Source organism: Natrix helvetica, assembly GCF_964273705.1.
Source record: "Natrix helvetica genome assembly, chromosome: 9".
In the NCBI taxonomy this organism is placed as follows: Eukaryota; Metazoa; Chordata; class Lepidosauria; order Squamata; family Natricidae; genus Natrix; species Natrix helvetica.
This window is the reverse complement of record NC_138560.1, coordinates 24,060,984-24,075,928: the sequence shown is the minus strand read 5'-3', so window position 1 is coordinate 24,075,928 and position 14,945 is coordinate 24,060,984. Positions and strand designations below refer to the sequence as shown.

Here is a 14,945-nt window from a genome sequence, read left to right as displayed (position 1 = left end):
CCCAAGGATTCCAGTCTAGACAAGGCGGCGCTGTTAACTCCCCAGTCTGCCTTGCCAAGCTCAGTTGGAGAGTGCAATGACCCTGAACAGCAGAGGTCTTCAAACTTGGCAACTTTCAGACTTGTGGACTTCAACTCCCAGGATTCTCCAGACACCAGAGCAACTTTCAGACTTGTGGACTTCAAGTCCCAGGATTCTCCAGACAGCAGAGCAACTTTCAGACTTGTGGACTTCAAGTCCCAGGATTCTCCAGCCAGCTCTGCTGGCTGGAGAACCCTGGGAGCTGAAGTCCACAAGTCTGAAAGTTGCCAAGTTTGAAGACCTCTGCCATTAAATCTCACAGCACCAGCTGAGCTAGGCAAGAAATAGACTGGAATATTTGGCAAACTTTCGCCTAGTCAGCTATTGCAGACATGTCCGTGGAGTCGGCAGGGATGACGCTACTTTTTAATTCAGACTCTTAATTCCTAAAACCATCTGTCTCCAGCTGCCCCGGGAAGTGAAGCTGTTGGCTACTAACTGTGGCCCTGTAATTTAGCACCTATCCTGACAGCATTTTGGGCATTAGGTCTGGGGATTGTCTTCATAGGCCAACATTTTCTTCTTAATGTACTGTACAAAAATGGCCACGGATAAAAGATCTTTTGATTTCCAAAATGGAAAGTCAGTACACCCTCCTGAATTTCAGATAACTTGCTTTAATTAAGGTGAGAAATTATATAGCAGGAAATGTTGCCTGCATATAACTAGAATCACCAGCTTGCATTTCCCAGAGCTGTGCATTTACACTAAATGCTATTTTTTGGTCCCACCTGCTCTCTACAGTTTTGGAGGAGTATTTGACCACTGGATTATTTAAATTTTGATTTGAAGGTGTACTTCAAACACTGTTTGATCCCCTAAAAGTGAGGCACTATATTAGTCAGGAGTCAACACTTACTTTCTTGACAGATATATGGATCCTTTGTATATTTAAGCAGGTTCAAACAGTTTAAAATCTCTATCCAGAATGTTTGTGTGGAAAGAATTATATTCATTTCAAAGAGGAAGGGTGCTATCATAATTAAATTCATTTTTTTTCTGTTACCTACCTGGTAACAATAAACTTTCTATTTTCCATATTCTTTCTTTCAATACTGTAATAAATGTTTTGCCTGATCCATATGAAGGCTGAATTATAATTTAAAAATAAAGTTCAGCTGAATGTCCATAGGTTGTTCCATCTAATGAAATGATTAACATAAAATCATACTTTATTTTTTTTAAAAAGGAACCTTTATTCAAATGTACTGTACTGTCGTACACATGAAAATAGATCCAAATCATGCTCCTTTGTTCCAGTATTAACCATAAAAAGAGGAATTTTTAGAAAGTCAGTACATTATTTTAAAATATGAAAGTGCATGGAGCAATTATGGAGCAACAAATCACCAAATTATTCAGGTTTTGTTGAAACACTCTCCGTAGGCATAGGTATCAATTAGATTGCAATGTCATTTTATGTCAGCCAGAATGTATAGTACTTCCAAATTTACAACCAAACATAGGGAAATAAGCTAAATAGGAAGGACTACATTATCTAGAAAATAAGCTTCTCTGAAGTCCTGTCCAGTACACATAATGAAAAAGATTGGAAAATCTCCAAGACTTGATAAGAATATGTTCTATTATAAAAGTTGTTTCCAAGTCGTCATCTTTGATTTGAAGACTCCACCTATTGGGAAAAAATGGAGAAAATTACTGAAATATAGCACTTAACTCTTGATTATGTTCAACAGTTACATGCCAATGCTTCTTAAACAGTGGCACAGTATAATTTAGTGATTTCCAATCAGAGCCCCCAAAAGACAATATTCATGTTTTCAAATTGCCCCTGAAAACTCAGTGAAAGTTAAGATATCCATGTTGGAAGCCAAGATATGTTTTAATTTCCATTACATACTCGAGAGACATGTCACTTTGAGTTTAAGAGGTAGCTTGCATCTTCAGACCCATATAGAAATCTTTGTAGGAAGAGGATCATCTTAGTCTATGGTAGAAAAAAAAAATCAGGAGTCTGGTACAGTTTTTGCAACTCTCAGATTTTATTCAAAGGCATTGGTCTGTGTGAGCTGCACCTATTGAACGCAAGTAGCCATGAAAGCTTATGCCTTTGGATAACACGTGTTAGTCAGAAAAGGTGCTACTAGACTTCTTACAAAGAATTCACTAAGCTGTTGATTCTTCCATTCATGATTAAGGGGAAACCGGTCTATCAATGTACAAAGCTTTTACAGATTGTTTCAGGCAATGAGCAAACTGTAAAAAATAAGAATACTCCCAAGAGCAGACACAATAAAATAGTGGCCATTTTTAGAAAAGTTTATAGACCATTGGTATATATAAAGTGGCTGTAAGCTCTGGTATTAATTTATTTAAAGTCCCTCTCTGCAAGGCTTGACTCTCCCGCCAGTCTGATAAAAGTCCATTCTAGAAACGTTCTGAAGTTTTATTCTCCAGCCTAGGGTTCTACATGTTTGTGTGGGCTAATTCCTACATTTTGTTTCAGCCAGGCAAGGTGATTTACTCAGTTTGTTTTAAAGGTATAGTACACTTTCTTTTTATGGTGTTTTGGCATCCAATTTTGTTTTGTTGTTCTGGACTAAGTAATGCAGCATCAGGTCCTAGCACTTGAGTTCTTCTAACTGGGAACTGATTTTGAGAGACTGCTTAGAAACACCAAGAGTTGTCTGATTATACGCATGTGACGATCAACTGGCGTCTATGCATGCAGCCATGGCAGAACCGGAAGAGATGGTCTTCCGTTTTCTGGCGTGAGCATGCGCACCGGCTAGCTGATCATCATGGAAGACCATCTCTTCCAGTTCCAGCACTGCCGTATGCACCAAGGCTAGCTGATTGCCGCGTGCGCATGTGTGGCAGTAACCGGAAGTTCATTTTCCTGCAAGCGCACCCCCCCCCCCCGGCTGCTCCTCTTCCTTGTTGTGGCCTAGAGGAGAGTGCATGCAAGTGAAATGCTCCCTTTTTGGCCCTCAGTGCCGAAATGGTTTGCCATCACTGCACTAGGAGTTTCTTTACTATAGGTTGAGATTTGCCACCTACTAGAGATTATATGAACTTTTCTGCTAGTCAGTAATAGAATCACACAGCTTTTAAGCAAAAGCAAGTTCTGCCATTGCCTTTGCTTGTTGGGAACACCCTGGGAATGTTGCAATCGGGTGACCTGGGACACTGCAAGAGTTATAAATACATGCCAGTTGACACGTATTCAAATCTCGACCCTGTGACTATGGGAATAATGCAATGGTCAAAAGTGCTAGGGTGGATTATAAGTAACTTTATTCAGTGCCATAACTTTGAAAAGTCATTAAACAAATGGTCAAAAGTCAAGGACTATCTGTCAACCTGAGTTCAAGCTGTCAAGAATTCAGGTCCATGCTCTTTGCTGTGCAATGCTGGTCCCACAGCTAATTTGCTTATCACTGGTCTTTTTAAAAGATTTTCTATTAAGTTCATTTCTTAGTGCTTAATAAACATGTTGCCTGGGTATATAATTTATTTAACAATGCAAATTACATTCTTAATCTCCACCCCTTTTTTCTAAACATTGGTAAAATAAATTCCATGTTTGATAATATTCTACATCCTCTTTCTGTTTAATTTTCAATGTCAATCTATCCATTTCTGCACAATCTAGTATCTTCTTCTTGACTATTTATTCATCTCATGGTATATCTTCATTTTTCCAATATTGTGCAATAATCCTCGCTGCTGTTAAGGTATGCAATACATACTTTTCTTATGTTTTTCTGATATTATACCTAATAAAAAAATCAGGTTTAAAATCTACATGTTTTCCTATCATCTTTTCTATCCACCTGTGTATTTTTGTCCAAAATTTTATTGCTTTGACATAAGTCAACCACAAATGATAAAATGTGCAAACTCACAATTATGTAGTAGTGCTTGTACAAAATCTGGTACATATAATAGGATTTGATATTATTAGAATAAAGAAGTTTTGATTTAAACTGCTGCTGCAGAATATACAGCTTCTGTTTGAAGTCCTGAAGTCCTTTTTCAAATGAAATCTAAAAACAGGTGCTTATAAAATAAATAAAAGAAAATAAAAGAAACATGAGCCAGTGAGAGTGATGGTTACTAAAAAAATGAAAATTCAATTTTGGGTGCATTAAAAGGAACGCACAGTCCAGCTCATAGGGTGCAACTGTTCCAGTTGTCCATATCTGATTCATTTGGAGTCCAGTGGCCAATTCTGGACACCCCATTTCAAAAAATGGCAAACTGGAGCAAGTTTAGAGGAGTCAACTAAGATAATGACAGTTTGGAAACTTTGCTTAGCAAACTGCAACTGAAAGGAGAGATATCATAGCAGCTCCCAAATATTTGTAGGGCTGTGAGACATAAGAGAAATGTTTCATTCCATCCCAGAAGAAGGTAGAGTAGAGAGCTGATATCTGGAGTAACTTTCTGATTGTACAAGCTGTCAGCGAGTAGAACTGGCCATGAAGTGATGAGTACTCCTTTACCAGAGGTCTTAAAAAGGAAGTTGATGATCATGGATCAGAAGTGCCAAAGTTAATACAGATCCTGTACAAAGCAGGGAGTTGAACCAAGTCATTAGTCATATGTCTATGCTGATGCAATCATAGAAATCTTGGTGGTTAACAAGGTGTGAAATATAATTGGTCTAGTGGTGAAGCCATCAGGCTGAAAAGAAAGAGACTGAATTCTAGTCCCGCAATAGGTATGAAAGCTTGCTGAGTACTTCACCAGGAAATGGTGAGTACTAGTCCTGCCTTAGGCAGGAAAGCCGAGTGAATTTAAACCATTTGCCAGGAGACGTTGAGTTTGAGTTTTGGGCCAGTCGCACTTAGCCTTACCCACCTTACAGCATTGTTGTCATGAAAACAGGACGAAGGAGTCGTATGTTTACTGCTTTGAGTTATTTGTAAAAAATAATAAAGGTGGGATATATGTAAAATGCGATGCAAAGGGAGGCGGTGGCTCAGTGGCTAAGATGCTGAGCTTGTCGACCAGAAATGTCGGCAGTTCGGTGGTTCAAATTCCTAGCGCCGCATAATGGAGTGAGCTCCCATTACTTGTCCCAGCTTCTGCCAACCTAGCAGTTCAAAAGCATGTAAAAAATGCAAGTAGAAAAATAGGGAGCACCTTGATGGGAAGGTAACAGCATTCTGTGCGCCTTTGTCATTTAGTCATGCTGGCCACATGACCACGGAGACTTCTTCAGACAGTGCTGCTTCTTCGGCTTTGAAACGGTGGTGAACACCGCCCTCTAGAGCTGGAAATGACTAGCACACATTTGAGGGGGAACCTTAACCTTTATATGTAAAATTTTTAAAAAATTAAATTACCGTATTTTTTGGAGTATAAGACGCATCTTTTTTTCTCAAGAGGCTGAAAATCTGGGTGCCTCTTATACACTGAATACAGCATTTTTTGCTCCCAAAGCCCCGCCCCTTCACCAAAATGGTCATACGTAGACTTTATGGAGGCTTTCAGAGAGCTCCTGGGGGCTGGGGAGGGCAGAAATGAGCAAAAAACGGACCCTTTTTTGTTCAATTTGCCCCCCCCCCCAGCCTCCAGGAGCACTCTATAAACCTCCATAAGGCTATGCATGCAATTATTTTTTGACAAAAAATGGGCCCGTTTTGTCCCTCCCCCAGGAGTAGTCTGCAAGCCCCCCCCCCAAGGCTATTCATGCCTTTAAAAAAAATGGACCCCTTTTCACGAAAAATGGGCCATTTTAGGGAGGTTTGCAGAGTGCAAAAACTCCCCCCCCCCCTTTTTCGGAAAGCTCTAACTGATTGATGAGAATTACATTGATCAAGTACAAAGTCTTAGGTGCTGCAGATTTTCAGCGATTTCCTTCTCCAGCACATGGATAAATACACTTGGAAACATCTACCTACTCTCTCTCTCTCCCTACTTACCTACTGTATTTCTCTCTCTCCCTGTCCCTCTATCTACCTACCTACCCTCTCTCTCCCCCTACCTATCTACTACATTTCTCTCCCCCCCCCCTTTATCTATCTATGTACCTACCTACTCTCTCTCCCTCTCTCCCTACTGTATTTCTCTCTCTTTCTCTCCCTCTCTATCCCTTTATCTACCTACCTCCTTTTTAAAAAAATTGCCTCTTCAAAACCTTGGTACATCTTATACTCTGAAAACTACTGTAAATTAAATTAAAGCCTTAATAACACCCAAGCAAAGTAAATATTTTGAAAAGAATACTTCCGACTTGAGCTTTTTCCAGAAGACAGACGAATGTTTGAGAAATTAAGAACAAAGAAATCACTGAGATACTATTCTAGATGGCAAACCCCATCACTGCAAAACAGCCTTTTGGGGATTCTGCCCTATGAACCAACTCCATTTCCAGACCTCGCTGGAACTGAGTAGTCAGGCCAACTCAAATGGGGAGATGTAATTCTGCAGACAACATCTTAAAACTTTAATGAGACCCAATGCAAAAATAAACTATGCAAACTGCAAGAATATGGTTTCAAAGCCAGAAAGCAAAAGTATGGTAGTTAAATAACATACCCAACATGTCCTCATCAAATGTCACTTTCACCCAAACCGCCGCTACCTGCAAATGGAAAGACAGGGTAAGTTTCCTCAGCACCACATGCAATTTGAAAGAAATTTTGACATAACTTTTGCATGCAATTTAACGCTGCAGGGAAAGGAAACATGCAACTTAAACCTAAAAATGGGCATTTTAAGATAGTGAACAGCAATAATGGGTCAATAAGGGCTGAGTTTTTACTTGGATTTTGTTGATAAACACAGGACTAGCTACATCCATATTTATATTTAAGATTTAAATCTTTTTGCTTTTGCCCAAGGTTTACAGTTCATTACATTGACAAAAGAGCACAAGTATTAAAACATTATTACTAATTTATGCAGATGCAAGTGGATATATTTTAAGAATCTACTTTTAAAACATCTTTTTTTTCTTTTTACCAACTTTTACATTAAAGTTAACACTTGAAGAATTTCAGTGCTAAATAGTTTATGCAAGTTGCCGTCACAGTTTATGTAAAAGAAATGTGCTATTAAAATCAGACATTTAGGTTACCTTTTGAGTTTTTCGGTGCATGTTAGCTTTAAGACATCCTGAATTCTCCTGCGATAATTTTCCTTTAAAAGGGGGGTTGGGGCGATCTTTTCATCAAGCAAGACATTAAACCCTGAAAGCTGACTCCAAACCATTGTGGAAAATTCAGTTATTTACATTTTTTTAAAATAACAAACTACAAATAACAACCTTTTTTGTGTTTTTGGTTTTTAAAAGTAATTTCCCTCAATCATGCACTTCTGTGCGCAATTTGACAGGAACAGTGGATATTTTTTTTCACCCCCAAGCAGTTCCTCCCCAATGAAAATCGAATTTTAAAAAATGGCCAAGAAGGGAGCAGAGAGACAACCCACAATATCACATAGCCACCTATTCTGGTTTTAGTCCAGGAACAAATAGCCACTTAGCCTTATAGCCAATGGTGGTTTGGATTTTTGATAAATTCTTTCTCCTTGGAGACAGAAATGCAGTGACTTGAGGCTGTGTGAACTGGCCAGCTTTGCAATGTTCTGTTTTATGCCCCTTCCTCATAGCCATAGCGAATCATCTGCCTGCCCCCAGCATAAGCCATTACTTATGACTATTAAGAGCTCTGGGTCCCGAGGCAGGTCATCCAAGATCCCCTTTCTTTCATATGAAGGTCAACTGAACAAATTGGCAATGGTTTGGCCCAACCGTGCCTGGTGTACTGTGGAGAGTACAATCCACGGGGACGTGCTTTGGGCAAACAGCCCCAAAAGGAAGGGGACTGGGGGAAAGGAGGAGGCTGTGCCCTTTTGAAATCAACTCTGATTGCAAGGCAACAGACCAGCATCGCTGCCTACAGGGGAGAAAGGAAAGGCTCTCCTAAGCCAGTGCCCTCCAGAAGGATTGGACAATGAGTCTTACCACCCACAACTTTGGGATGAAAGAAGCTGAAATCTATACTTCCCCAGGAACAGCAGGTTGAAGGAGGGTGAAACAAAACATTTATGCAGCAGCTTGAAGCCTTGTTCAACTTCCGGGGGGTGAAAAACAGTTTTGTTTTAAAATTAAGCTCATTTGGCTTCATAAAGTTTTAAAGTTTCAGAGTATACCATTTTATCTCTTCTGATTTTAAATCTTTTTTAAGAAAACAGACCATGTTCTTTAACATTAATTTAATTTTTATTGAAAGACGAAAATCTATTTTACTGCTTGACCAGAATTAAAAAAAAATGACAATTCATCACTTTTACTTTGATTTAAAAAAAGGACTAAACTTTATTGACAAACTGCTGCAGACATCTTGACAAATTTTAGCTACCTATTTCGGCAAGCTTACACATGTAGTAGCATTTAATCTTCCAAGAACAAAATGGGAGGACAGTGTACAAATCTATGTACAAAATAAGCTCTCCTTGGTTTTTCAGCTGCAATGTCCCTTTTTAACATAATACGAGTGTCGAGACACACAAATATGTCACTGGAATGACTAAAAGCTTGATAATGTTGCCAATTGTAAGTCTGTACTATATTAGGTACTGCAAACACTCGTGTTAGCTTTTCATTAAAGAAAAAAAAAGACACAATGCACAGCTACTTATATTTAATACTTCCTAATATCAAAACACTGGGCAGTTAGAGCAATATAAAATTACAGAGCAGCTAGATGTCCATTTTCTTAAAATCTCTTCATGCACAATTGAGCTAAGAACACCTTTTGCTTGAAAACCTCTGCCATTAGCATCCCAGAATTTGGGGACAAATTTCAATATCCACATTGGAAGTCTTTCTACAAACCTAATTTTTTTGTTTAAAAAAAAGTTAAATCTACTGAAGGGGGGGGAAAAACCCACCATTTAATTTGTTCTAGAGGATCCTTCCTATTGATGTTTAAAGTTAAGATTAATCAAGCAATTTGCTGTTAAGGGCAAAATTTTGACATTTGACTTTGCTTTTTAACTGGCAATCACTACAATGACATTTTAATTCATTAAAAAAAATCCTGAATTTTGAAATGTAGCCTACTTTGGGACTCTGCAACTAGAACTTTTATGGGTTGCCTAAAAAACAAAACAAAAAAATTTAAAGATTAACAAACTTTAATTCCATAACTGTTAAGCAAGCATGTCACTTTGGAAACTAACATTTTATCTCAAAAGTTTTCTTTTTAAAGGTACAGTTTTTGTTTATATAAGCTATAAACAGAGAAAGAAAAGCAGTCTACACACTTAAAAAGTTGAATTCAGTTTTCTAACTCTAACTTATTTAAAATACTACATACAGAAGCAGAATGTAGGGTCAAGTGGTCGGGGGAGGATGGAGGTGGGAGAAAAAGGGAGCCAGAGAAAAATCAGGGAGACAATTACTTGTCTGTTGTGGCAAAGCAAGAGGAATCCTGGGAGACACTAGAATCAGAAACAACTGTTTGTTCATAAGGGTGATTTGCCCTGGTGAATGTTCTAATAGCGTCCGTACGGGTGCTCTCGATAGGCCCCCTTCACTGGCCTAGCAGGAGGGGCCTTGAGCGAAGGCCTAGTTCCGTTCCAGTCGTCTTGACCTGTGGGAGGTAGAAAAAAAATCCCATCACATTTGCCCATTTAGCTAAGAGGAAAAGGGTAGCAGTTCTGGGGCAAGGACGATCACATTAACCAAGAGATTGTGAGAATCCACTAAATTGGGTCTTTTCAGGCTGATTCATGCATTTACTGATGTTTAGCATTGGAAAGCTTCTGTGCCACTCTTTCTCCATCTTGGCAACTTTAAGATGTGTGAACTTCACCTCCCAATATCCCCCAGCTACCACGTCTCCGAATGAAACTATGCATTCCACCAGGACAAGCCTAAACAGAGTTCACTAGAGTCTATCTACTTTTCTATCCAGAAGCAGTTTCTTCAAGAAAACAGCATTCTCCACATTTGTTATGTGCAAAACTGTTCCCGAGGTGACTGAATAGTTTGCGGAAAGAAGCGTCTTGGAAATGTTATAGCTCAGCAGATAAGTGAACTCTGCATATCCATGCTATACTCACACCAGAACACATAACAGTGAAGTTTCAATGCTGCTTTCAAGCTTCCTTCCAACCATTTTGGTTTTTTTCCCCCTTTAAGCCACTTACTTAGCTTGTTATATTCTCCCTTTAGGAATTAAGGTGGTTTATGGAGCCCGATAAGGAGGAGAGGGCTCACTCAAAATACTTAATAGAAGAAGGGGGAAATCAAAAGCTTAGGATGGTAAAACAGAAGGAAGTCATTTATGTTTCCATTTTCTTTCGATTGGCTAAAATGCCCCAAACTACATTTTCATTTCAGTAAGGATTCTTGCAAATACCACCAAAATTAATTCCCCCTTGGACAAACGGCTCCTACTCCAATCAACAATGTTGTTTCTCTGAATTGCTGCACAGATCTTATTTTTCTCATTATGGCTGCAGGAAATCAGGTGAGACATCTGCTCCTACCACACTAATTAATTAGCAAGGGCATCTGGGCCCAATGTCCAGAAAGACACAGACCCTTCAGGGGACCACAAAGCCAGACAAGTGATTTCCAAAAGCAGAGACCTGGGGGGGGGGGGGGGGGTTAGCGGAAGGAGGGTCTGTGTAGAGTTGAAACAAAACAAAGAAACTGTGCTGAAAAATACCCTAAAGTTTGCTATTGTCCAATCTGGGATAAATTCCAGACTGAAGTTCCTGTAAGAAGTCCTGAAGCTGCTTTTTGCTGATGTCTCCAAATGAAAGAGCCACTTTGGTGGCTAAGTGGTTAAGGCACAAGGTAGAAACTGGGTGACTATGAGTTCTAGTCCTGCCTTAGGCGTGAAAGCAGCTGGATGACTTTGGTCATCCTCTCTCAGCCCAATCTACCCCACAGGATTGTTCTGAGGAAAATAGGAGGAGGAAGGTGTATTAGCTATGTTCACCACCTACAGTTGTTTTATAAAAATAATAATGGTGGGATATAAATAAAAATAATAAATAAATATATTTTTAAGATGATCCCTAAAAACATTAATTATCAGCTTATCATAGGATCACTGTTTGATCAAAACACAGGATGCCCAAATTCAGTTAATGGAATAAAGCTTGAATCCATACAATCACTGACGCGCAGACGTACCATACGCCTCATAAGATTCTTGAGCTTCACCATGTCCATAATCGTAATATTCCGTTTCCCTGCAAGAACAAGAAAAGGCTGCGTTGATATTTTCTAGTTATTGTACTGCTATTACTTAGAGTGGCCTAATTTGAGGGTTTTTTTGCAAAACAGTTTTCTGTAAGGAAATGAAACAGTAGGCTCGGTTACCACCTTTAGTCTTTCTCATGTGTGTCGCATAGGAAGCCAAAGCACAACATTACTTAAAGATATGATAACATCTCTGAAGGACTTCCTTAAAAGTCAATATTCTATTCCCTGCATCTCATTAACCAAGAGATGCCTGTCAAGGTTGACTTGCAAGGAACTTCCTTCCACTCGCAACTTGACAAAGAAGCTAAGGGAGGGGGGAGGGGTATGAGTAGAATGTGTGGGGAGCTGGGAGGGAGAAAAAGGGATTTACGTGAGCCATTTACTGCCTGAGGAAAATCTTGCAACTTTAAAGTCAGATGCAGAGGACTTTCGAAAGGCGCAGACTGTTTTCCTAAAATAAAATGTGTAACCTAGATTGGTGGATAGTGACAATGGGAGGCCCAGGGAAGGAAAAGGGGGTTTTACTATACTGCATTTCATGCCAAAATCTTAGAAGTGGTTTTGCTTCTTTTGTGCCTATATGAATCTGTCAGTAAAGGTATCCTCTTTGTAAAGAAAATGTCCCAGGAGTTTCTTTTGCTGTACATGCCAACAAAACAGTTGACATGCAGTTTACTGACATAGTCAGTGAGAAGCAGTAAACTATATACATGTATGCTGAAAAATTAGGAGCAAGCATTGTGTAGCTTGGCAGAATGCTCACTAGAATTAGACCTCACACAAACAGAAGCAGCTGTGCCTATTCTATTACAGGGATCTCCAAACTTGGCAATTTTAAGATTTATGGACTTCAACTCCCAGAATTCCCCAGTCAAGTCTGAGGACCCCTGGCATATTACCAAAAATAGATACAAGAAAGTGAAAAGGCTGTGTGTGTGCTATATGGAAATTAGAACTGGCTTTGTTGGGAAAACATTCAAGATGAATGCAAGGGGGGGTTTATTTAACAAAGGTAACAGAAAAAGAGACAGGGCCAAGGGAGCCCTGGTGCTGAATGTAGGTAGATTGAATACAAGCATAAGCAACCAGTACGAAATCATAATGGTGTTTCAAAACATGTGAACTGTTTTGAATATTCAGTATTTTTGCATTAATATGTTCTCACGTCCTAAAACAGAGAACTGAGTCAAAAACATTGCACTTCTTCATTGATTTAGTGAGGAAAACAAGCCCAGACAAGAAACAGTAGAAAGGGCAATAAGCAAATCAAGAAACTTTCTAGGAAATACCAAACAGCTGGAATTAAAGAAGCTAAAAGGAGGACTTACTGTTGACCCTGGCTATAGTAGCCTTCATATCCTTCATAGCTTTGCTCAGCGTAAGCATCATCGTAGCCCTGAAATGGACAAAAAAAAAAAAAAAAAATAGAGAGAGAAGGGGGTCAGCAACTAGAGTTTCACAAGAGGGTTCATTAGGAAAGGGAATGATGCCTCTAATTAAATTTCATCAGGCAGGAAATCCCTTGTAAGCCTTCATCTGGGAAGATGATTTAGCTCATATGAATTTTCTGTGGAACAGAATTCTTTTTGCTTTTTCAAGCAAATCATCCAGAACTGATCATGAAAATAATTGAAGGTTAGGGTTAAAATTACATGGTATAGTTGTAACTATTTCCTAACAACTATTTCTATGTAGCAACTATTTCTGATTATCTACAACATGCTCCCCAAAATGCAATCCAAAACAATTAGGGGTCCCATGTTTCTGAGATGCTCTCAATCCACCAAGCGTGCAATGTTTAATATTTCTTACATAATCTTCGTAGGTCTCTGGTGCAGGAGGAGGGGGGAGTGGTATTCTTTGAATGCCAGCTGCACGAGCTCTTGAGGCAGGGGCCCCTCTCACTGCTGGGAGAGGAGGGACTCCGCGGGTCACAGCTGCTCCTCTTGCAATTGCGCCCCTCACTGGGGCACCCCGTACAAGGGCTCCACGGGGAGGCGGTGGCGGAGGGCCCACACCGCGTCCTCTGTTCAGACAAGGCAGAAAAAAGAGATACGGGTGGTCAGTATAGGAAGGCTGATCTATTGCTTCTTAGGAAAACTACCTGAGATAAAAATGATTTATCTTCATAAAGCAGAGAAAGAAATGACCAAATTGGAAACCCAGTCTAAATAAGGTTAAGTACCTATCAAAGTCAGTTCAAATATAAGTTCATTCTAGCACTAAGAAGAGTCTGAAACCTCTAAATGAGACTATAGGTATTTTATTATTTTATCAGAAAATATGGATAAGAAAGAGGGAGTAGTATTTACTTGCTAACGTGATTCCCCGAAAATACAACATGTCCTAATAATAAGGCCATGCCACATTTTTCTGGTGGGCAAAAATATAAGCCCTCCCCCGCAAATAAGCCCCCTGGACAATCCCCCACCTTCAGCCAGGCAGAGCGCCGCTCCACAACCTAGCGGTGTCCCAAAGGTGCCAAGCTGTGGGAACCCGGGGGGGGGGGGGGGGAGCAGGCAAAAGTAATCGTGTTGCTTGGCACGTTCGGGATACCACTAGGTTGGTGAGCAGCGCTGTGCCCAGCTGAAGAGGTTGGTTGCCGGGCGGCTGCTCTCTTGCGAGCAGGCTCCCAAAGAGCTGGGCACAGCCTCATGGGTGAATGGCTGTGTTGCGCTGTTGCAGAAGCACAACACAACAGCCATGAAGCGACCACACTCACAAGCAGCCACCTGGCAAATCCCCTTTGCAGCCGGGCACAGCACCATTCACTGACCTAGGAAAATCGCCAAATAAGACCCTGTCTTATTTTCGGGAAAACATGGTAGCAAAACGCCTTACTCAGTTTCTATCACCTAAAGGGGCAGAGAGGAATTTTACAGAAAAGTTTATTTTCCAAGATGCAATTCCCAAGATTCAATCTCTGAATCAATTGGGACTTTTTAAATTGTAAAGCCAGCATTTTCAAAATGTAAGGAAAATCTACCAAGGGGCCCTCGAAGACATGAGGCAGATTAAAAAGTGTATAGGACAGTGAAAGTTAAAGTGGCTTAAGCAGTGTTTCTTAATCATGGCAACTTCCACGTTTGTGGACTTCAACTCCCAGAAGTGTGAATGGACACATTGGTTGCAGCATTCTGGGCTCTTGAGCCCAGACTTCTATAGCTAGTGTGTCACTTCACCTGGAAATGGCCAGAGTTGGGAAATACTGAACTAAAGGAATATTGCTATTTTAAAATGTTTAAAAGCCAGCTGTACAAAACGCTTAAATCTATCCCCAAAATAGTGAAAGATATGCCCATCTCAATTCAATTTGGAAACTGGATAGGTAGCCTGACATTGGAGACATTTTAGACAAAAATCATCCTTGCTCACTGCAAAATATACAACTATATGGGTGGGTATAATGAAAACTGGTCTACAATAAAGAGACAAGAATGGCAAGAAGTCTGTTGGAAAAATAACGGCATTCTCCTGTAATTATGTATGAAGTTCCAGAGCAAGTTAAATATACTGTATTAAACCAACATTCCAAATTTGCTGTCTAAAGGAAACTGAACTTTTATATTGTTTCTCACTTTTTTATCAGGACTGCATCATACCACAGATGTAACTCTCCCAAATATACTAAAAAATACTCTTATTATTTAATGGCATTTGTTCA

The 14,945-nt window shown here is 39.8% G+C and overlaps 1 protein-coding gene across 8 annotated transcripts in view; it reads right to left on the bottom strand.

The window, feature by feature from the left end:
* Window positions 1–1,252: 1,252 nt before the first annotated feature.
* The window catches only part of KHDRBS1 (KH RNA binding domain containing, signal transduction associated 1), a 31,270-nt gene continuing 17,577 nt past the window's right edge, over window positions 1,253–14,945 (bottom strand). Inside the window, exons 6-13 of one of the 8 annotated variants that reach the window (XM_081961766.1) lie at window positions 13,094–13,307; window positions 12,610–12,677; window positions 11,210–11,268; window positions 7,133–9,653; window positions 6,592–6,637; window positions 3,951–4,104; window positions 1,943–2,029; window positions 1,253–1,714 (exon numbers count right to left, since the gene is read on the bottom strand). In XM_081961766.1, the coding sequence (XP_081817892.1) occupies window positions 9,556–9,653; window positions 11,210–11,268; window positions 12,610–12,677; window positions 13,094–13,307 (439 nt within the window). In that variant the 3' untranslated portion in view covers window positions 1,253–1,714; window positions 1,943–2,029; window positions 3,951–4,104; window positions 6,592–6,637; window positions 7,133–9,555. Of the gene's footprint in view, window positions 2,030–3,950; window positions 4,105–6,591; window positions 6,638–7,132; window positions 9,654–11,209; window positions 11,269–12,609; window positions 12,678–13,093; window positions 13,308–14,945 lie in introns of all 8 variants that reach the window. The other 7 variants (XM_081961764.1, XM_081961768.1, XM_081961767.1 and 4 more) reach the window with 7 other exon arrangements.